Source organism: Melanotaenia boesemani, chromosome 21 (assembly GCF_017639745.1).
Source record: "Melanotaenia boesemani isolate fMelBoe1 chromosome 21, fMelBoe1.pri, whole genome shotgun sequence".
NCBI classification, from domain to species: domain Eukaryota; kingdom Metazoa; phylum Chordata; class Actinopteri; order Atheriniformes; family Melanotaeniidae; genus Melanotaenia; species Melanotaenia boesemani.
In genome coordinates, this window is record NC_055702.1 from 10,204,117 (window position 1) to 10,226,448 (window position 22,332).

Below are 22,332 nucleotides of genomic sequence, written 5' to 3' on the forward strand. Positions count from 1 at the left end.
TCTTTGCCTGATTACATCTGAAGAGACAAAATGACACCACACCTGGTCATTGGCTGATCTCCATAGACGTGGCCTTTGATTCGCTGCAGTTCAGGGCTCAGGAGGTGGGACAATAACTGAAAGACAAAGTTCTCCTCCTCCTGGCTTGGTGCATGCCAACACAGGCCCAAAGCTGTCACATTTCCAGCTCTGCCCCAGTCCTGGAAAAAAAGGCACAGAGTTGCAGAGTTGGTGCCACTTTTTCCACTGGAACAACTGGCAGACACAAGCAGTCAGCTTCAAAACCACAGATATGTGTTATCAACCAGTATTTAGATATTTGAAACACATGCAAAGGATAAGGGTACAACTGGGAAAAAAAAACAAGTTAGACTGTAAATCAATTTACTATTGGATGACAAGCAGATGGAACCAACTAGCAAAACAAATCTAAAGTAAATACTAAATCCATGACAGTGACTTGCAGATGTAAAGAGTCTTAAAAGTAAGATCCAGCATTAAAAAAAATGCTGCTACACCTACTTGACACTTCACATAAAATCAGTAACACATTTATTCTAAGCTGCTGTAAAAAGTAGTGACAAAATATTTGTATATTTTCCATCTATGGGAACTTCAGATATGGTTAGTTGTCAAACAAAGAATAATACAGCAGTATTAGCCAGAATTGGACTGAAATAATCAAATCCATAAAATCCCATTTTAAAGTTTCAAAGTTTCCCAATAAAATTGATCTTTCTCTAAGGACTATGATGTTTATGATGGTAACTACTTTACATGTTGGTATGTTAGCATATAAGGCAGAGGTGAAACGGTGCAAATTAGTATCGGGAAGCTGAATTTAACTCTGGTGTCAGTTTTAAAGATTACATATTGGTGGTCATTGTTTTTTCTTCTGAATGCTGTTGCAGCATTTTCAGTGTGTGTGTGAGTGTTTTTACCCTTATAGGGAGGTCAGTATCAAAACCTCCAGAGGTGCTGCGGTACTCGGTAGGATAGATGAGGGACAGCGACCGGAGTGTGTGCTCCAACAGATTGCAGGCAAGTGTGTACGCCCGCTTACAGCGCAGACGCACACACACACACAGGATCCGCTCCAGGTCCCCTTGGTATTTCAACAGCTGTTCGCCATCCACACGGGTTACCTAAAAACAGCACACACACACAAATGTGTGACAACATGCACACACATGCACATAATTGGAGAGTTGTGCCTTAAATATTGAAGCTCTCCAGTAAATCAAAGTGTTTGGCTCATCACACACGTTTTATGCTCCCAGGAGTTATAACAGAAAATCGAAAGAGTGTCAATATGTTCTAGTTAATGACAAAGCTTGCTGATATTTATGAACATGAGGCACACTGTAAAAAATATGTATTTTTGTATATATATTTTGCTCATATTTGTTTTTCTCCTTCAGTCCCATAATTAGATTCATTTGATAAAAGTTAATGAAATGACCACTTGAGATGCAGGAGAGGTGTTAGACAAACGGGCATGTTTTCAACACAGTTTTAATGCACAGTACAAAAAGACACCCTTTTTTAAAAAAAAAAATGCAGCATGTTTTACAGTATTGTAGCTCTCGGGGTTTGACAGTATGTTCTCTAACCTCGGAGAGCAGCTGGAGATTCCACAACAGCTCTTTGTCCAGTTCGTCTTCATTCTTCAAATCTTCATCTACACACACACACACACACACACACACACACACACACACACACACACACACACACACACACACACACACACACACACACAAAGAAGTCATGTTCTGTATTACTCCCTTGACAGATTGAGCTCATTTTGTTTATTTTTGTTATTTCATCTCAGTTTTAGGCCATGCTTCTGGTAGACCAAAGAACACATTTATATGAGATTTAGTGCATTTACAATTCTCTCATGATGAATTTTAATAATTTTGTGATTCATCTAGTTATCACATAAAACCTCTGTACATTGCACATGTCCAAATATCTACTAAATTAGATCCAATCAGTTTTAGATATAATCACATTAAATGCTAATTAGCTAATGTTAGCTTGCTAAAAGACTAAGCTAAATCTGTGAATATGCTACCAACAGAACATAATAACATATTAGTTTGTCACTGTAAGCAGATTAGCTACCAAAGTTTAAGAGTTACAACTTTTGCACATTTTCAGTCTTCGGCAAAAGTGAAAAACACCCTCTGCAGTAAAAATATAATGAAAATATTACTTCTCATAAAACAAACTTTAAAAAACAAGAAATTATTTTGCCTCATGCTACTTTTTAAAGCCTTAGAATTTCCCAAACATGTAAGCCTTGAGCTATTCTTTGAGGTATAAACATCATATTCAGTCAGCAACAGCTGCAAACATGTCCAAAGTTAACAACCTTGGCCTCTAAGGATAAGACACACATGGGAGAATTTTGACACGCAATAAGCCTCTTGGTCCCCGTGACTTTCACATTGTTAAATTTAAAAGAACTCCAAAGTAGAGACAGACTTATGACATTGAGTCAGTATGCGGGAAGATGGTTATGTAAGGTTTGATTTAATGGACAAACCCTTCAAGGCAGCCCAAGAATTTTGAATTGGAGTTGTAAGTTACATTCACTCCCACAGCTGAAGAAATAATAGATTCTCCCATGGTGAAACAATGAATTAACATAGAAAAAGTGGTCGCTTTTACTGTAATCTACTTGTAAGGAGCCTAACTGGAGACTATTTTTGAAAAGGTAATTTGCAGATGTCACACAAAACACCCACAATTGACTGATTTTATGTGAACACTTCCCGGGCAGGCAAACATGAAAGACATATTATTACTGTTTTTAGGAGAGAACATTAAAAATCATTTCTATTCCTTCACATCATCAGCAAATCTAAAGTACATCTGATGAATAATTGTTGAGAAAATAAAAAAAAACACACAACCAAACCCTGACTGTAATTATCTATACCTCACTTATTCCATAATCTAAACCCAATTCATGTTTTACCACTATACATACAACTGTATACTGCTTGCATTCAGCTGCGTACACCGATCAGCCACAACATTGTAGCCGCTTACATACTGAGGGATTTGAATTAATCACCTCATTAGTAGTATTTTCTGGTATGACACATACCAACCTATTAATTGTAATTACATAGCAAACTGTTAGAAAAAAATAGCACAAGAAGCTGGAAAAAACAGCTCTCTTCCAGTGTCCTGAATCATACATACGGAAGACCCCTACATGGTCCATATCTATGCTTTGATGGGTCAGAGCTGTTTCGACAACACAAAGATTACTTTAACAATATTAGGAAGGTAGTTTTTATATTGTGACTTGTACGCGTATGGTAATACTTTCTGGCTAAGTCACCATGTTTTCAGTCATTTCATCAATATTGCCGAACAGAAAAAAAGACTAATCAATGTGAGCTAAAGATTTATATTTATCATTTCATAAACTCTTGAATGAACCTGTTCACTGTCATTGAGAAACATTGAACAGTCTTCATCCAAGCTGTCACATCTTCTCTATACAGTAAACTGTTGTACAAACACAAAGGGTGTTACTGACTGTCAGTAATGTAGGAGATGACGCTGCAGCAGTGAGGGACGAACAGACGGAGAGACTCAGCAGGATGACACTGCAAACACACACACATGCAAGAGGCATGCAAACGCACAAATTTAAACACATTAAGATGCTTAAGCACAAACAACAGCATGCAGAACATAAGCAAACAATAAAAACAAAGAAATAACAAATGAAATGAGCATGCGGCTTTACATCTGTGTAATACAATATGAATCTGTATCATGTATGAATATATAAGCGTGTCTTTAGTATATTGACATGTGAAAAGTGACATGTCACAAATCTTCATTCTGTTCATCTTCATTCACACACATACCTTTGCTGCAGCCCTGCACATGTCAGCAACCATCCTGCCTGAAACACACGTCTCAAAGATGCTGGAGGTGGCAAAGTTAAAGAGCTTCTGCAATGCAACCTGCCATTAAGACAAAATTTAGAATAAATTTAAAATAATTCCAGAACTGTGACAAAGAATGTTAAAGTGGCACACGTAGTTACATGCACTGCTGTCTTCCTGTTTACATAAAAACTTGTTATGAATGCCAGATAAACAATAACGTATGAAATATAATAATAACTTTTTAGGATTTATTACAACTAGTAATTCCTCGTTAAAGCACTATGAACAGTTTACAGATAATTTGAGTGTATAAAGATCTAGGCCTCAGCTAGAGAGTGATCATTTTTCAACCTTGTGTTTGAAGGACTAAAGAAAAATGGTTTTGGATAAATATCTGTTCAAATATAGCTGCTAGCACTGATGAGGGAACCAAGTAGTTCAGGAGAGGACAGTCGTCATGGCAACTTAACTGCATGGGTTTGAAAGCATAGCTGTAAATAAGAAATGTTAGCTTATTTCACAGCTCCCTGGGTGTTGAATGACACTCTTTTTTTAAATACAACCTATGAATAGGTTGCAGAGTCCATTGACAAAGTGTTTTATAAATACATTCAACAGATGAGATGTGGTCTCACTTCCAGCTTGGCAGCCTCAAAGAAAAAAAACTTTCATTCTGTAGTATTTTTGTTTCCAGCGTTTCTAGCAAAGTCCACTCTGTAAAGGTGAACAAAACTCTCTCTTTTGCCATCACGACTAATGTAGGAAGTCGTCAAAGCTGAGTGCTGCGTGCCACGTGTTTTACGTTCTACACTGACGACTGTCATACACCAAGTCAAGGTATTTTGAGGTCTCCAGATGATGCACATTTAAAATCTCTGTTAAATGACGCTGAGCTGCACCAACGTGGTATGAATAGAAAAGATGAGTTGAATGATTATAGTGGCCTTGAGATTAACACAAAAGCCCTGTAAAGATTATTCTTGGTTCACTGATTGGCTCTCAATAAATCCTTGTTGTTATACATAATGTGAAAAGCAAGTAGTATTAATCTACAAATATTTGCTGTAATAATGGGGCATCTGTTATCCTGTCAAGTTCTGACTGGGGAAAAAAAGTAAAAGCAAAGAATTTATTTCCTTTGCTGCCTTACTTTCAAGGTGAATAAACAGATTCTTCATCTTTTTTTAAAAGGCTGCAGTGATGACAGTGTTACAATTAGACATGAGAAAAGTATTTTCTGACTAATTTGAGCTCAAGATTATGCCAACAAGTAAAATCAGCTAAAAAAAGTGCTGGTCAACCGCTGCAAAAACTTTATAAATCAGCTTATCATAACAATATATTACCATCAAATCAAAAATAAAAGGTTCCACGATGACCAAAAGAAGCCTTTGTGCACCAATCTGTTGTAATACTAAATAAGAAGCTTAATTTTAGATCAGATGCACATTAAAAGGAGTAACATTTTTTCTTTTGTAATCTTAAAATTGGAGCGTCTGTGATGCAAAAAGATTGGCCCAAAAAATCATCATCATTTACAGAGCAGAAGGACAGCTGCTTCTGAGGCCATTCTGAAAGAATTACAAGCACTGTTTTAAGTGGCCGCAATCAATTCACCAGTGAATAATCACTTGACCCAGGTCATTTTCATGTATTACAACAAACATTAGCAGTTAATGTGCTGCCTATCCAAACAAACAATCCTGCAACTGCAATCACATTTTAAGTCAGACCTAATAGACATTAATGGCTTTTGTAAAATAACCAAATGGCTCCATCTTTGACTAGAAATAAGGTGCTCACAGCAGACAGGATCCCATTGCCCAAAGCTGACTGGGAAAATTACTTTTCAAGGTCTTAAAGTCTGCAGCCTGAACTACAAACTGATAAAGATAGGTTTAGTGAGGCTTAGAGTACAGTGAAGTGTTATCTTTAAGATGAGCGCATATGTGTAACAGTGCAGGACTGTATTTATGCATTACCTTGTATATTTCTGTGGAGCACTGTGTTAAGATTGTGCTAACAGTGGAGGAGAGTCCCAGTTCCACCAGGCTCTCCAAATGAGTCTGGGTATCTGTTTCCGTCTCATCTCTCGTCTGTTCCAGCGTACTGCTGTCTATCAGCGCAAAACACCTGCAAAGGCACACAAGGACACACAAAAACACACAAACCCACACTTAAAAAACACTTGTCAGAGATGAAAATGTCAACAGCTTTATGATTAAAAAACCAAAAAAGCCTGTTTTACTTGAAAGGCAGAGTGTGGTGCATTTCAAACAGGAAGACACATTCATATTCAGACACTTACAACAAAGCTTCACAGTGACAGTCTGACTTGCTAATTTATCTCTACCTGTCCAGGAACTGCAGAACGAAGTCTTCAAACCCAGCTGAGGCAAAGCACAAATCTTTTTCAATCTGCAGGAGAGAAATGTAGATGTTGTTTTTGTACACTATAACTGTGTTTTGGTTTATTTCTGGTTGTATTTAAAAAGAAAAAAGAAAAAAAAAAACAAGGAAAAAATGGGGGAAAACCTTTTTAAATGTATATTTTGGGAAATACACTTAATGGAACTAAGGTATACGGCATGGATCATCATTTTTCAGACACTACATTTCAATCATGCTCATCTACAACCGTGAATTTTGAATAATGACCAAAAGAATAAATTTAGGAATAAAAGAAGGTTAAAATGAGTTTTCTCCAGAGGGTGGCCAAGGTTTCCCTTTCAGACTGAGTGAGTGGTTTAGTAAAGACTCAGAGAAAACCATCTCCTCTTCCAGTGAGGAGCCAGCGGTCCTCTCTTTAAGGGTCTAATAGGCAAAACCATCTGGGAGGAAGCTCTATGGCTGATCCAAGAAAAACTGGGGAGATTAAATCTCCCAGCTGCCCTGGAAGGGGTAACACATTGTTAGTCCTTTAAATATGAAGGAGATGGTTAGCTGAGCAGAAGAGCTGGAACAAGAGGGCAACAGCTGGTCTGGCGCTGTAGAAATTTACAGAAAATCAACAACATGATACTTTCACATCTTGTATTTTATCCAGATTAAAAAGAAACAGATTAACAGATAATAGTGGTGTTTAAAGATTCTGTTTTTCAGCATTTGTTGTTACTTTTTTTTTATCACAGAAACCAGAAAGCTTCTAGTCTTTTTCTGAAACTGAGCTTATATTTTCAGAAAAAAAGGTTTATTTCCTGAAATTTTAGAAGCACAGCTGAGGCCTCTGGATTGTACTCAGATGTAATAAGCATAAATAAAAATGTAAAGTTTTGAAAACAGTTTTGAAACATTGAAATTCTCTCTAATTGTTTATATATATATTGTTTTTTATAATTCGCTTATGTTATGGCATGGACAGAAGCCAATAGATGACACATCTGTATGATAACAGGACAGGAAGAGGAAAACTTTTCAGATAAATAACTAAAAACAAAAACAAAACAAGCCAAAATGGCTGTCAATGATCTTCTTGTAACTGGATTCCAACGTCTCTGCTGCTGACCTCTTATTGGTGGACTTGACAGCAGCCGTCAACATGGTCTACTATGACATTCTTCTATCACGACGGGGATCATGTGTTGGCCTTAAAAGATCTATTCTTCAGTGGTTTTGGTCATATTTAACTGGAAGGACTCTGTGAACATGAAATTTTCATGCTCCATCATATCTTTCTGAGCTACTGCTTACTCATGCACCATCAAGAACCATCCAGAGGTCCAGTTCTCAAACAATTTTATCCACTCCAAGAATTAAATTAAAACCTCGAGATGACAGAGCCTTTTCTGTAGCAGGTCCCAGACTCTGTAATAGTTTGCTCTTAAATATCATTGGCACAATTACTGGATCTTTTAAATCTTTATTGAAGACACACTTTTATGGACTATCTTTTAGCCCAAATTGACAGAAAAATGTATTTGTTATAATTAGTATTTTTTTGGTCTTCTTTTTCATTTTTGATATTGTATTGTTTTAACTGTTTCAGCTTCTAACAGCATTAACCTATTAATTAATTAGACGTGTTGGAAAAAAAAGTGTGAAAAATCTGATGTAAGTCTAACACAATAACTATATTTTAACATCATGCAAACATACCAACATCTGCATACTAAATACCCCTAAATAAAATCAGTCCCATCAGCTTGAAATATGGGACTTGTCAGATCTGGTAAGGAACAAGATTGCACAGGAACAGGATTGGACCTCCAGTCCTAGAGGGCATAGTTCTGCAGGTTTTAGATGTTTCCCTGCTTCAACAAACCTGACTCAGATGAAAGGGTCATTTTTTAGTAAGTTGGTGGGTTTTTATATTAAGTTTTAATTGCAAGTGTTGTAATGGATGCTAATTTGTTTAAGAACCCAACGAGTAAACGCTACAGAGTCACAGAAGCAAAGGTCAAAATTTGCTTAATCTTTTTTTTTGTAAATAAAAAATTAATGTGTGTTTCGTGTGTACCTCAGTGAGATCGGTGTACTGAGAGGGAGCAGATGAGCAGTCCACTAAAGGCACCAGAGTGGTGAAGGTGGTGATGAACTGGAACGTTATCTGGACAGAGAAGTACAACAGATCAATTTACATCATCTGACATGATCGCGCCCTACGATAGATAACTTAAGGGGTAAGATTTTTCAAAGGCCTCCATTTATTCTGTTGTAGTGATTGATATCGTGTGGAGAAAACGAGCACAGCAGAATAGGGAACCGATCCATTTTACTATTCAAGCAAGCGACCGAGCTACATTAATTGCAAGTTTTGAAACTGAGATATTCATTTCACTTTCAGGAATAATTAATAGGACAGACCTGAGTATACAAGAAGGGGAATTCAATCAGCAAGAGCTCTATTGTCTAGTTGTCTGACAATCTTTCTTCATTACTAATCAGCTCATTTATTACTCACCATGCACTTGCTAAAGTCATTGGGGTCCACCCCTGGGAGAGAGCCCATAAGCAGTGGGAGCACGTGTGCACGGCCCTCTGGGTAATGGTTAGGTGAAACCAGGCTGCGTGCCATGCCAATCATGCAGCTCAGAGTAGCAGTGAGGGTGTGTGGCTCAGTCAGCGTCTCCATTGCTGCATAAGTCCTGTTACACATATGTTTTTGGGAGGGAATTTATTAGATACGGTGAGATTTGGAATGATTCATCAAAAGTTTATGAGCACACATTCATTTGTACTTCAATCCATCCAAATCTTACTTCTCAAGTACAGGTGGTATGGCAAGTTCTGGTGTGAGGAGAGCCAGGTTCTGAAGAGCATAGGCTGCATCTGTGCTACCAGTTTTACTGCAAATAACCAGGAGAGGGCACATGAATGTATGGCAGCTACAGCTCAGTACAGCATGGACAACAACAACACCAACAACATGCACACTCAGAGAGATAATCAGAGATGACCTGTCTTTGTCCAGATTAGGCTCATGGCTGACTTTGTGCAACGACTCACTAATTAGACCCAGCTGTTGTGTTCACTGGCTTCGTACATGTTTACAGCCAAGTGAAAAAAAAACTAGTGCATGTGGAAAATGTTCAACTTTCAGTCTTTTTGACTGACATGACTAATGATTTTTGTATTTCAAGTTTTTAAATGTCTTAATTATGGGGAGGTTTTCATGATATTTGATGAGGAGGCTTTATTGACAACATCAAAATTACTGAGATTATTTTTCCAAAACTGACATCTTACTAAAAAGAGAGAAAATCTGAGGAACTTCTCATAAACAAATGTTCCCAAATAAGACTACTGAGTGGCTCAGAAAACGTACACCTCCACATATCTGCATTAATAAAAATGATTTCTATCGGCCTTCCCAGATAAGATCAATTCACAGTGTTATAGTTTGTTTTTTTTTTTTATTTCATTGTACTTATTTCTTTAGCTTTACTTAACAATTATGCTTTTGCTTGCTACCAGTATTGAAATTTTGTTTATGCAATGATATATCTCTGCTTTAATGCATCACTTTTACTGCATAATTGCTTTAAAAGGACTTAGTTGGAACAGTTTTTTGCTGTCTTATCGCTTGTTTAAGAATGTGTGTGATCATTTCCTCATTATTAAAATGGATTACTATGAAAGCTTCCAGATTAAAATGATTTATCAGGGTGAATTACCTGAACATGGCCAGCAGGGCAGCTCCAATGAGACTACGGGTGAACTCCTGCAGATCTGCATCGGTCAGTCTCTGCGACTCAGGAACCAGTGTGATCCAGCAAGGTGCAGCGTGACGTTCCCTGTGCACACGACGCACTACGCTTGCTGGGAGACGTTGAAGGAGCCGCATCAGTCGAGACTGCAGGTGCACATTAGTGTTATCACACAGAGACACAGTCATGTGTTGACAGATCCAGCCAGGTTCTGAACAACAGGTTATAAATCAAAGGAGTGTGTATGAATAAAAGGAAGAGACTTACCTGCCAGCGACCATGATTGGAGGGATGGTAAAAGGAGGCTATGCTGCTGAAGAGGCAGGACAGTTCTTTCTGTGCAGGGTTTCCTGGTCCACCCTAGAGAGATTTAGAGAATTTATTTATTAGAGAATTTATTTATTTATTTATTGTTTATCTGTTTTTAAACAGATTTTTACGAGAAAATCCAAAAACATGTGTACCAGAAGAGCTGTGATCCATAACACCAAGTATCCAATGTCATAGGAGTTAGTAAGATACCTCGGTGCCACCATCTGACTGACTCCAACGGGAAGGTTCAGACTTCGCAGGATTCTGGTGAAGATCTACTCACACACAAACAATAGTTTCCCTTTTCACACATGGCCTAGTAATCCCCAGTAAAACACATTTAAAAGGTCACTTGTGTATCCCCATAATTTTGATAATGACTCACTGTGGGGATATAAGGAGTCCAGTCCACGTAGCCGATGTTATCATTGGCAAGGCGAGCAAACAGGTTCACTAGGTGCTGCAAGACAACATCAGGAAAACAATCACTGTGAGTCCTTGGAGCATTCCCAAAAGAGCCATTTCAAGAATTAAATATAGCCACCTAAAGAAAAAAATAGAGGGATGTTCAAAAAGGGAAGATGTATGTTCAGCCAGGCCACTGTGGGCCTAGCAGCTAAAAGCAAAGGCAGAAATGGAAAATCTTATCTTCACTCTGAGTGGAAACTGACAATGCTGCAAGAACATTTCAATCATCGCCATCAGGAAATGGTAAAAGTGTGTCATTCCAAATGACTCTATCCATTTTTTTAGGAGAATGGAAAGCTCCATGATCCATTGCTCCATAAATTGAAATAGCTTGAAAAAAAAAAAAAAAAAAAAAAAACCAAAGGAAATTTGAAAGGTAATATTTTCATTAATTTCAGTTTAATGCAAATTTGCTTTGGCATTAAGAATTTAACTTCGAAGCCAATGGCCTGTTTGTAGCTGTGTGTGTGTGTGTGTGTGCGTGTGTGTGTGTGTGTGTGTGTGTGTGTGTGTGTGTGTGTGTGTGTGTGTGTGTGTGTGTGTGTGTGTCTCACCCCTTCCCAGCTGGGCTGATTTTGCACCGACATCCAAAGATTCATTAATTCATCAAACCACAACCTGAAAACACACAAACACACAAAAAAAGATCAGATTAACTCAACAACACACACACCTGAAGCTAAATTCCCCTCATTTATCTCCAGTTCACCAAAACATGAACTCATTCTCTCCCCCTGTATAGTCTGGAGGAGAGCGCGACAAAATGAAATGGAAAAATAGAGTATTAAAGATGATGTACTGTGGAAACTGCAGAAAGTGCTTATGAATCCAAGAGTAAATCCAGACAAATAGCTTGCAAAAGAGTGGATACAATGAAGAATGCACTGAAAGCTGTGAAGAGACTTGGCCCCTGCAGCGCAAGCATGACAAGTACAAAGAGAAAGCAAAGATTTTCCAAGAAGAACTATTCATTTCAGGTGCAAAGGTGTAAATGCTTGCAGAGTCTGAAAATGTGGCTGTCTATGAGTCAGAACCGCTTTGAGGCAACAAATAACTAGTTTCATGTGAGTCTGCAACTTGTGTTGCGGTGGATTGGCCAACTTTTTAAACCCTTCGTGCTAACTCTGGCTCTGGACACGAAGCACTTTGTGCATGATACTGTTTCCAAACAGACCCATTCTGGTTGTCCCACTCACTGGAAGCCCTGGCTGTGTTCCTCCGGGGGCATGATGGTGGGCAGGAACAGCTCCATGTTGCTGATGGCCTTCTGCATGACCACGTCAAACACACACAGCAGGGGGCGCCACTCATCCAGCATCTCCTTGGTGGATGACGCAGGGAAATACCTGGGAAAAATATCACAAGAGCGTTCACACAAACACACAATGAGAAAGACAGACATGACCACAAACAAGTGTGGATGGCTAAAAATACAAATAGACTGATCTACAGCTAAAGTGAAGATCAAAGTAAAACATTGTTTGAGAGGATGACACTTACAGTCTGCAGCTTTTGATCAAAGCCTTTAAAATGTGGTCCACTGAGCTGCAAACAAGCAGGGAGAAGAGGCGTGTGATTAAGGATAAAATTAAAAACAAAAACTCACAATAGTTATGTTTGACCAGAGTCCCAAATCCAAACATGAGCCTTTATACTTGAGAAACAAGGGTATATCTGTCATCTTAGAAGGATGCTGACAATTTAACTGTTTACATAAATTCTCACTCCAGTCCATATGTGTCCCACATTCTGGACCATTTTTTATTTTCCCTCTATGGTTTCTCCCCGTTATCCCAGCTTTACCAAGACCAAGAGGTTTGTTGAGTACGAGCAGCACAACACCCCTGGTGAATTGATCACGTGAGCTTTTGGGATGAAGGTTGTTGGATTTAAATTCTTTTGGTCAAGGAGCACCCCAGCTGTTACTCTTTGTTTCTAATCTATGAGCGCAGCTTGGTAGCTTCAAATATACTTTACTCATAGTTGAATATCATTAATCTTCTCATCTAACCATTGCAGAGAGATGGGAACAGTAAATTTCCAATAATCAATCTTCTCTTTTAAAGCAGATTGATATTCCTCATACGGTTTGGGAACGCAGCATTTTTGAGTTAAAAAACAGATAAAGGTAAACTACATACTTGGGGAACCAGATGAGCCCCAGGTGCTCAGTTTTGGAGTAGATGACTCTCTCATACAGATCATACAACGGTCGCCATGGCAACTGTAGGTCATCCCTTGAGAGTAGTTCCTTCTTCCTGTTTGGAAAAAAAAAAGTCAGTTATCAGCCTGCTTGTAAGGCTTTTGTAACACATCAGGAAGGTTCTTATATAACCACTGCTGTGAAAAAAATCCCCTGATGTTAAAAATTATATGTTGTGGCGAGAGACTACAAGACGTTTCAAAGAGTATGCAATCATGGGAAAATGAGTCGTTCCCTCACAAGTTGCGCACAACATGACGGCTGACAACTTGCAGACATGTCTGCAAACACAGAACACTGATTCTTTATAGTCAGTCAAGAAAGCAGAACTAGACTGACAACTGCAGGCATTAGCAAGTAGCATGAGTGAGCTCTTTTGGTTTGAAATATTCACAATACAACCCTGCTTGGCCCCTGCACAAGATAACTGGCTGCTTGGTGGGGAAACACTAGTCTTTTTTTTTTTTTTTGGTTTATCAAACAGCCAGTTAAGCCTTCAGATTTCACACAAAATGGTGTTCCACTGGGGAGTCACTTTATAAGCCACAAAATGGAGCATTTTTATCCCCAAGAGAGCTTGCATGCTTTCTTTGTCCTCCATTACTAAGTTCTTTGTAAAAATCACAGTTTTTATGGGATTAAGCTTTAGAGAAAGGTTGAGAATCCCTGCGCTGGGGAGTATGCACAATTTCCACAACCACACAGTCTTCTTGTCACTTCCTTTTTTTATTCATCTAACAGTGATGGAACAGACTCTCATTGGGGGGATTTGAAAAAGAAAAGACAATCGGGGAAATGGCTGTGAAATGCGAAGGATGGTACGAGAAGTCCACTGAGACCTGATGCTTTATGTCAAGTATAAAATTCGGCACTCAGCTGTGAGAGCCGGCACTTAATATAACCCAGATCTTTCTCTTTTCATCTAATGGAAAACACTCAGACAAATGACATCTACATAAAGATGCTGGTTTTTTGATGGATGTGAAAATCATGGGAACCACCAAAGACAAATGGGAACTGATGAATGGGACGGTCTTGGAGACTATCGAACTGTTGCTGGAGGAGTGACAGATCAGATCGAAGAGACAAAGCAGGGAGTTATAAAACAGGTCAAGGCTTGAAGAGTGATAAATGTACTGTACAGCTAACATCCTTCACTTGTTTTTACTTGCTGTGAGTGTGTCTGATTGTGTGCATATGTGAGTTTATGGATATTAATTTCACGTTGCTGCAATTTCTCAGTGTTACACTTCTTGAAATTCTAAATTGGACTCATTTCAGAAGGAACATTTTTATTTTTGACTTCACTGGCAGCAGTAGAAAAAAAGCAGCTGTTAAGTTTGGTCACTACACAGAAAATTTCCCTTTCTAACAATTACTTCATTTAAATGCCCATTTGAGAGTCAATGAACTAAAAGCAGAGCCTACCATTAATCATCCCATGAGCTGTGGAATTCACTTTGTGACCCACAGAAGAGGTGCTGATTGCTAACTGGACTAAATCACTTCATTGTATACACAGTGGAAAGCAGCAACTCCTCGCTTGACCAGCTACAGTATTAAAATTCTGCTAAAATGTCAATAACAATCTAACAGTGACACTGATTTGATCTCTAATGGCATTTATGAATAATGGGGCATTTAAGAATTACTCTACTTCTTTTATTGCATAATCACTTAAGTCATGTGCAATTTAGGCAGCAATTCAGCGGTTTATAACTATTCTAATGTTACAAAACTATAATTACAGATCTGCTAAAACTTCATTTTATGCTGTAGTCTCATTTGTGACTTGTGAATTCTAGTTTCAATTTGTTAAAAGAAATTCTGGTTTTCTATTTTCTTTGTGTGACAAAACATATAAACTTCACTGTGTGTGTCTACTAAAATATGAATAAAAGAATTTAATAATGTTAATATTTCTTAACTGGATATCATTGTAGTTAATCCCCAATCAAACATATCCATGCTTAGTCTGGTCATTAGTGAGCTTGCCAGAACTGTATGTTCAACAAATAATAATAATAATAAACCAGCTTAGTTTTCACTAATTAAAGGCTATGCAATAATATTTCACCCCCAATAATAGCTGACCAGATGAGTAAACTAGATCTAGATGCCACGCTTAGTTTTTGCTGTCTGATGGCTCTTTAAGTTGCTTTGGTTTTTGTTTCTTTCTTAACTCTTCAGGCTGCTTGAATTTACCAGTGGCTGTCTTCCAAATGTCAGAGAGAGGGGTAAGTAAGAAATCCACTTTAACCTGTCATGTGACGACAATCAGTATACCACTATTAGCACAGTGATATTTACCAACAGGGCTTTTCTCTGATCTCATTATCCTAACAGGAAGTCCAAGTAAGGCTTATTCTAAGGAGTTCAGCTTTCTAGGGTTGAATTCTCCCATATCATGTCATATGATTTAACAGGTATACATTTATTTTACAGTGCTTCAATATGATTGGTTCATCCATCCAGCAGCTAAACAGACACTGTTATCCGAAGCTAAAACTGGTCCTCAGGGACCCCAAGGCAGTCCCAGGCCAAGTATGCAATCCTTCCAGTAAATAGCTCAGGGTCTAACCCAGGGTCTGCAGCACAGGAAGGCATCCTTTAGGGACAGCATGTTTGTTTGTGTGTGTGTGTGTGTGTGCGTGTGTGTGTGTGTGTGTGTTGGTGTTACGCTCACTTGAGAAGCTGAATGAGCAGCCTGGCATAGCACTGCATCATGTGCGGCTCCAGGTTCGGCAGAGTGACCAACTCATAGAGGAGCTTGATGAAGAGGATGTGGTCCTCTTTGCTGAACCTCCGGCCATACAGCTTTAGAAACCTGAGTGTAAGAGAAGCTACCATCAACGAGCAGCTGATCATTTCAGCTGATCACTTCAGTTGGTCTATGTTGTCATATTCAGCTTCAGTGATCCACTGTCTCAGCGTGGGCCCTTGACTGACTCACTAAACTTGAGCTGATGAACACTGTGCACTGATGTTCCACCGAGGCAGACAGATCAATAACACCAGTGCTTGCTTTTTAAATGCCCCCATGAAGTTATTCTTATTTGATATTTGTTTAAAACTAAAAAACTTAATGTTTCTGTAGCCTACTCTGTGGACTCTTTGAAAACACAATATACAAATTAAACTGGAAACTACATGAGAAACGCTGGTTTAACTGTTAGTTAACTGTTAAAAACTGTGCAAAGAATCATCAATGACAGTGAACTTAGTGAGTGGCCCATATCTAACCATAAATAACATCAACACTCACGAGAAGAGTTTCCTGGTCCAGAAAGCGACCCCGGGCCACAGCTCCCTGAGGAGAACAGCTCTGCACAGGTTTGCTTTGATCTCCGCCAACAGCTCTGTGGCCTCCCGGTCCAGCCGCTCAGAGTAAGGCAGCAGGCCGTTATACACGATCTCCTTTTGGGGTATGAACACCACCATATCCCCATCTACTGTCATTTTCCCCACAGTTATTCAGATCACTTTCCTGTTGTTGCGTAAAGGACTTGAAGAAAAAAAAAGAAAACAGTGCGCCCTAACTAATGAACGCTGCACCTTCTGGAAAGTGCGCTGCAGAAGTTAAAGGGCATAATCCGTTGTGTCCAGCAACCCGCGGAAAGTATGTCACGCTTATTGAGCTGGTAAAAGCCCTGAGCGCAGACGACGGGGCCTATTCCGCTCCGGTCTGCGACGTCAGGCGCTGTGTTACGTCTCACCACACATCACAAAGACATCCACATGCCACCGGAGCCCAACGAGGTCGTAGGGTTTGCGCACTGGCGCACCACAGGGGTTTGTGGGAAATGAGTTGCCCACGGGCTCTGTCGGAAAGGGACCGTTACTCTTAAAGTCATGCTTTGATTTCAGCCCAGCTGAACTCAGTAACAAGGGGCTTTGATAGAATAACACTTTCATGTGTGTCCATAGGCTGCGTTTCGTTAGAACCAGAGCGCACAAATGGAGGGTTTGAGGGTCTTTTCCTGCAAGAGTTTAAGGTGAAAATATCAGTGTAAATTCCCGGGATACCTGTTAGAAGAGAAAAACAAAATGTTTTTTGAATATTCGTTCTCCAGCACATCAACTTTTCCATCAGTCCTTTGGACATTTTTAATGAGGTGGCCAAGTTGAGACAAAATAAAGTGTGAGGTGACCAATCATTAGATACAGATATACAGATAACGTAGCTACAATGTTAATCGGGTTCATTGTTGACTTTGGTTGGAGTCCACGTATTAAATCCAGGGATTCTTGGATGTATAGAAACCCTGAAATAACAGTTTTGAGCCCTTTTGTATGCAAAACAAACAAACAAGCAAACACAAAAAGCCCCAAAACAGCTTTTATGGGTTTTGAAGAATAGTATACAAGATATGATTTTTTTTAAGATTTCATTGATATTAAACACAAAAGAATCCTTTGTACAGATGAAAAAAGTCAGCTGTTGTTGTAGCTGCTGGTTCTGCTGGCTAAAGTGTAGATTTTCGAGGCCAAACCCATCACTTTTGTCCCATGTCCACCCATATTTCACACACTGGTTAGCCACTTAATGTGGTTCACTGAATCATTACACCTGGAACATTTGTTGTCACCTTCTGTCATTAATTTAGAAAACAAACATTTATATTTCATGATATTCAACTCAACTTAGATAGTAAAATAGTTAACAATATAAATTAAAAAGTGACAACCATCAAAGCAAGTTGCAAATAATAATGGATAACAAAAAAGATAAAGATAAACAATAAAGATAGTTAAAAAAGCAAGAAGAAGAAGAAGAAGAAGAAGAAAAAACATGTACAAGAACTTATCACAAACTGTGCTTTAGGATGATTTTTTTAAACTTTATTTTAATTGTTTAGCCTTCATCTCAAGCATATGTGACTGAAAAATAGAAAAGTACACTTTTTTGGGCAAAAACATCTACCTGATTGAAACAGTAGGGCTGATTTTCTTCCTTAAAAGATAATAAAAACTAGCAAATGGCTCTTTTGAGTTACAATTTAAGGAATAAAACCATAATTTAGTGGCTTACAGCTTAGTTTTCTTGGTTAGGAGGTGGTACTACATTGGATCTGGCAACATATTGGAGTGTGTACAGAAACAGAAGAAAGGAGGAGACACTGCAATATTGCAGCAATGTTTGTGTGTGTGGGTGTATGTGTGTGTCAGGAATAATTACATTTGCCACAAAAGATTCAGTGGTTGTACAAACTCATAAATCATAAATTTTGGGAGTAAATAAAGACACAGTGTTGAGGAGAAATAAAACCTGCCAGTGTCTGAGGCAATGCTCTGTGATTAATGATTTGGTGTTATTTTAGAGTAACTCCTACTTCTTTAATGCTGCTATTAAAAGAGGGATGAACACAGATGTTTCCTCATTGAAATTTATGCCTAAGATGATACATGGAATCCCATGATGCATTATTCTGGACTACAAATCCCAGCAGTGGTATCTTTGTACGTACTGGAGGCTAATCTGGAGACTATTAAGATGATCTGATAACTGGATTAAAGCTTCTCTCCTGTTCTACTGACCCACTAACCCAGCGTTATTGAGACAAGCTAAAGGAATCTATCTGTCTATCTATCTATCTATCTATCTATCTATCTATCTATCTATCTATCTATCTATCTATCTATCTATCTATCTATCTATCTATCTATCTATCTATCTATCTATCCATCCATCCATCCATCCATCCATCCATCCATCCACCCACCCACCCACCCACCTATCAATCTATCTATCTATCTATCTATCTATCTATCTATCTATCTATCTATCTATCTATCTATCTATCTATCTATCTATCTATCTATCTATCTATCTATCTATCTATCTATCCATCCATCCATCCATCCATCCATCCATCCATCCATCCATCCATCCATCCATCCACCCACCCACCCACCCACCCACCCACCTATCTATCTATCTATCTATCTATCTATCTATCTATCTATCTATCTATCTATCTATCTATCTATCTATCTATCTATCTATCTATCTATCTATCTATCTATCTATCTATCTATCTATCTATCCATCTATCCATCTATCTATCTATCTAGGACATTCTCTCAGTAATGCTTGTCCTTTTGCTTTCTCATGACACGTTTATCCCCAGCCGTGCACCGTTCTTTGTAAATCCTTTTACTTTAAGCCCATGTAATTCTCTGTCCACTACATGCTTAGAGCAGTGCTGCAATTGCAGGATACAGGTTGCTACTCACAGCAAAGGCTTAGAATTTCTGAGTTCTCTGGCTATTTTTGGAAAAATTAGGCAATTGCTGCGATTCCACTTTTCTTAAGCTGCCTGATTGCATAAAGCGCCTGGTTTCTCTGCACCACCTCAGTCTCAGTGGAGGTGTTCTTATTGCTTTTGCAGGACTACAATGGACTGCCAAAGTTTGGTTGTTCTTTGGGGGGAAAAATGGTCTAGTGAATAGTTAAATAAGACAAAGATGAAGAGCTAACAAAATAAAAATTATGCCGTGCAAAACTTTTGATGATTTGAAGTTGGTTTTTAATACAATTTAAACCTTATTAGATAATTTGCAGTATGACGTGTACAAATTTGAAATCTCTATTAAAATTTCAAATCTTTCTAACAGTACTCCTAACACCAGTATATACTGTATCTTCCTCATAGCAGCTACTTAAGCTCTGAAAAACAAAATAATTGATAACCAACAACAGGGGCAAGTCTACAGTATTGTTGATGAAGGGACTAGGCAGGGATGTAGAATGGGTGGCACGTGTAAATGAGACCTTTTAAAAAAAGGGGGTCTAGATTTTTGGATAAACAGATTAGGTCTATAATAACTAAACTGGTCATCTGATGTATACACACACACACACACACACAGACATATATATATATATATATGTAATTTATTTATTTCTATTTTGTTCCGTTTTTTTTTTAAATCAACAATCGTTTACTTAGGATGATCCTACATTGTATGACTTTACTTACTGCTGCACAAACACTTTTACTCTATTGATAACAACAATTTTTTACTTTGAGCCAAATCCCAAATTTTATCAGTGTTTCTTCAGCTTTATTGCTTGTTTGTCTCTGCACAGCATGACATCTACTGGTTTTATGCCTTTGATGTCATCTTCATAAAGTGTAAAAATTTGGACAGACAATTATCATCAGAGGTAGTTTATGATATGTGCCCTATGAATACTGTATTATGACAAAAACAAAAAAAAAACAAAAACATTGTAGTGTTGCAGAACAACATACAGGCGTGGACAAAAGTATTGGTACCCGTCGGTTAAGTAAAGAAAAACTCACAATGGTCACAGAAATAACTTGAATCTGACAAAGGTAATAAATAGAAATTCTATGAAATTTAACCAATGAAAGTCAGACATTACTTTTCAACCATGCTTCAACAGAATTGTTAAAAAAATAAACTCATAAAACAGGCTTTAACAAAAATGATGGTACCCCTAGAAAAGACTAAAATAATGTGACCAAAGGGACATGTTAATCCAAGGTGTGTCCACTAATTAGCATCACAGGTGTCTACAATCTTGTAATCAGTCAGTGGGCCTATATACAGGGCTACAGGTAGTCACTGTGCTGTTTGGTGACATGGTGTGTACCACACTCAACATGGACCAGAGGAAGCAAAGGAAAGAGTTGTCTCAGGAGATTAGAAAGAAAATTATAGATGAGCATATTAATGGTAAAGGCTATAAGACTATCTCCAAGCAGTTTGATCCTCCTCTGACTACAGTTGCACATGTTATTCACATCCATGGGACTGTAGCCAACCTCCCTGGACGTGGCCGCAAAAGGAAAATTGATGACAAATCAAAGAGACAGATAATACGAATGGTAACAAAAGAGTCCAGAAAAACTTCTAAAGAGATTAAAGGTGAACTTCAAGCTCTAGGAACATCAGTGTCAGATCACACCATCCGTCGTTGTTTGAGCCAAAGTGGACTTAATGGGAGACGACCAAGGAGGACACCATTGTTGAAAACAAATCATAAAAAAGCCAGATTGGAATTTGCCAAACTACATGTTGACAAGCCACAAAGCTTCTAGGAGAACGTCCAATGGACAAATGAGACAAAAATGGAACTTTTTGCCAAGGCCCATCAGCTCCATGTTTACAGATGGAAAAATGAAGCATATTAAGAAAAGAACACACAGCTAAAAACACCCAAGAATGGCTAAGAGGAAAACATTGGACTTTTCTAAAGTGGCTTTCTATGAGCCCTGACCTAAATCCTATTGAGCATCTTTGGAAGGAGCTGAAACATGCTGTCTGGAAAAGTTACCCTTCAAACCTGAGACAACTGGAGCAGTTTGCTTATGAGGAGCGGGCCAAAATACCTGCTGAGAGGTGCAGAAGTCTCATTGACAGTTACAGGAATCGTGTGATTGCCTCAAAAGGTTGTACAACTAATTATTAAGTTAAGGGTACCATTTGTCCAGGCCTGTTTCATGAGATTATTTTAAATAATTCTGTTGAAGCGTGGTTGAAAGCAATGTCTGAATTTCGTTGGTTAAATTTTATGGAATTTTTATTTATTACTTTTACTTTTATTACTATTTCTGTGACCATTGTGAGTTTTTCTTTAATCGAAGGGTACCGACGATTTTGTCCATGTGTGTAATACAGTACATCACATGCTGCATTCGTTTGAGCTTGGAAATGTCGGGTTTGCTTTGGTAAAGGACTGTTTGCACTGAGATTTTGATAGAATTTGAATGTCAGTTTTTGGGGTGGCACTTGGAGGGCCCGTTAGATTTCTGGGGTGGCCTTGAAAATCCACAACGTCAAAACAACTCAAGAGTTGCAAGCTTAATGGTTTTCCCAAGTCTCTCACAGTTCCCCGAGCCACTGTCCCTGAATTAACCATCAACAGAAATCTCTACAAGATCTAGAAACAGCAGGCAAACCAAGAATAATACGAATGGGAGATGACTATCAGGAAAGTGTTATTATACGGGCCAAACAGGATGTCAGAATATTTGCTCATGTTTTTTTTTTTTTTTCTTCTTCATCTTCTTCTCTTTTAGCTTCAAAATTGCAAGAGTTCAACAGACAATTTTCAACCTTATGCTTTAAAAAATCTGTCCACCTTTGACTGTACAATAAAATATATTTTGGGGTTGGGTGTTCTAAACTTTGCATGCTGTTCTACTTTCAATCCACAGCCCTTTAACCTTAACTTGGACTTTTTTAATATCTGGTGACCTCCATTTAAAACAAAATTTCTTCCTATAAAAACAACCTATGACACATA

The 22,332-nt window shown here is 38.3% G+C and overlaps 1 protein-coding gene across 1 annotated transcript in view; it reads right to left on the bottom strand.

Moving 5' to 3' along the window:
* The window catches only part of psme4b (proteasome activator subunit 4b), a 35,648-nt gene extending 19,119 nt beyond the window's left edge, over window positions 1-16,529 (bottom strand). The window contains exons 1-20 of the mRNA XM_041974538.1: window positions 16,318-16,529; window positions 15,739-15,879; window positions 12,991-13,107; window positions 12,350-12,394; window positions 12,046-12,195; window positions 11,404-11,467; window positions 10,767-10,841; window positions 10,534-10,656; window positions 10,337-10,429; window positions 10,037-10,215; window positions 9,122-9,208; window positions 8,824-9,007; window positions 8,380-8,469; window positions 6,277-6,341; window positions 5,906-6,056; window positions 3,900-3,998; window positions 3,563-3,632; window positions 1,614-1,681; window positions 942-1,145; window positions 43-200 (exon numbers count right to left, since the gene is read on the bottom strand). Of these exons, the coding sequence (XP_041830472.1) occupies window positions 43-200; window positions 942-1,145; window positions 1,614-1,681; window positions 3,563-3,632; window positions 3,900-3,998; window positions 5,906-6,056; window positions 6,277-6,341; window positions 8,380-8,469; window positions 8,824-9,007; window positions 9,122-9,208; window positions 10,037-10,215; window positions 10,337-10,429; window positions 10,534-10,656; window positions 10,767-10,841; window positions 11,404-11,467; window positions 12,046-12,195; window positions 12,350-12,394; window positions 12,991-13,107; window positions 15,739-15,879; window positions 16,318-16,511 (2,357 nt within the window). The 5' untranslated portion in view covers window positions 16,512-16,529. The remainder of the gene's footprint in view (window positions 1-42; window positions 201-941; window positions 1,146-1,613; window positions 1,682-3,562; window positions 3,633-3,899; window positions 3,999-5,905; window positions 6,057-6,276; window positions 6,342-8,379; window positions 8,470-8,823; window positions 9,008-9,121; window positions 9,209-10,036; window positions 10,216-10,336; window positions 10,430-10,533; window positions 10,657-10,766; window positions 10,842-11,403; window positions 11,468-12,045; window positions 12,196-12,349; window positions 12,395-12,990; window positions 13,108-15,738; window positions 15,880-16,317) is intronic.
* Window positions 16,530-22,332: the final 5,803 nt, after the last annotated feature.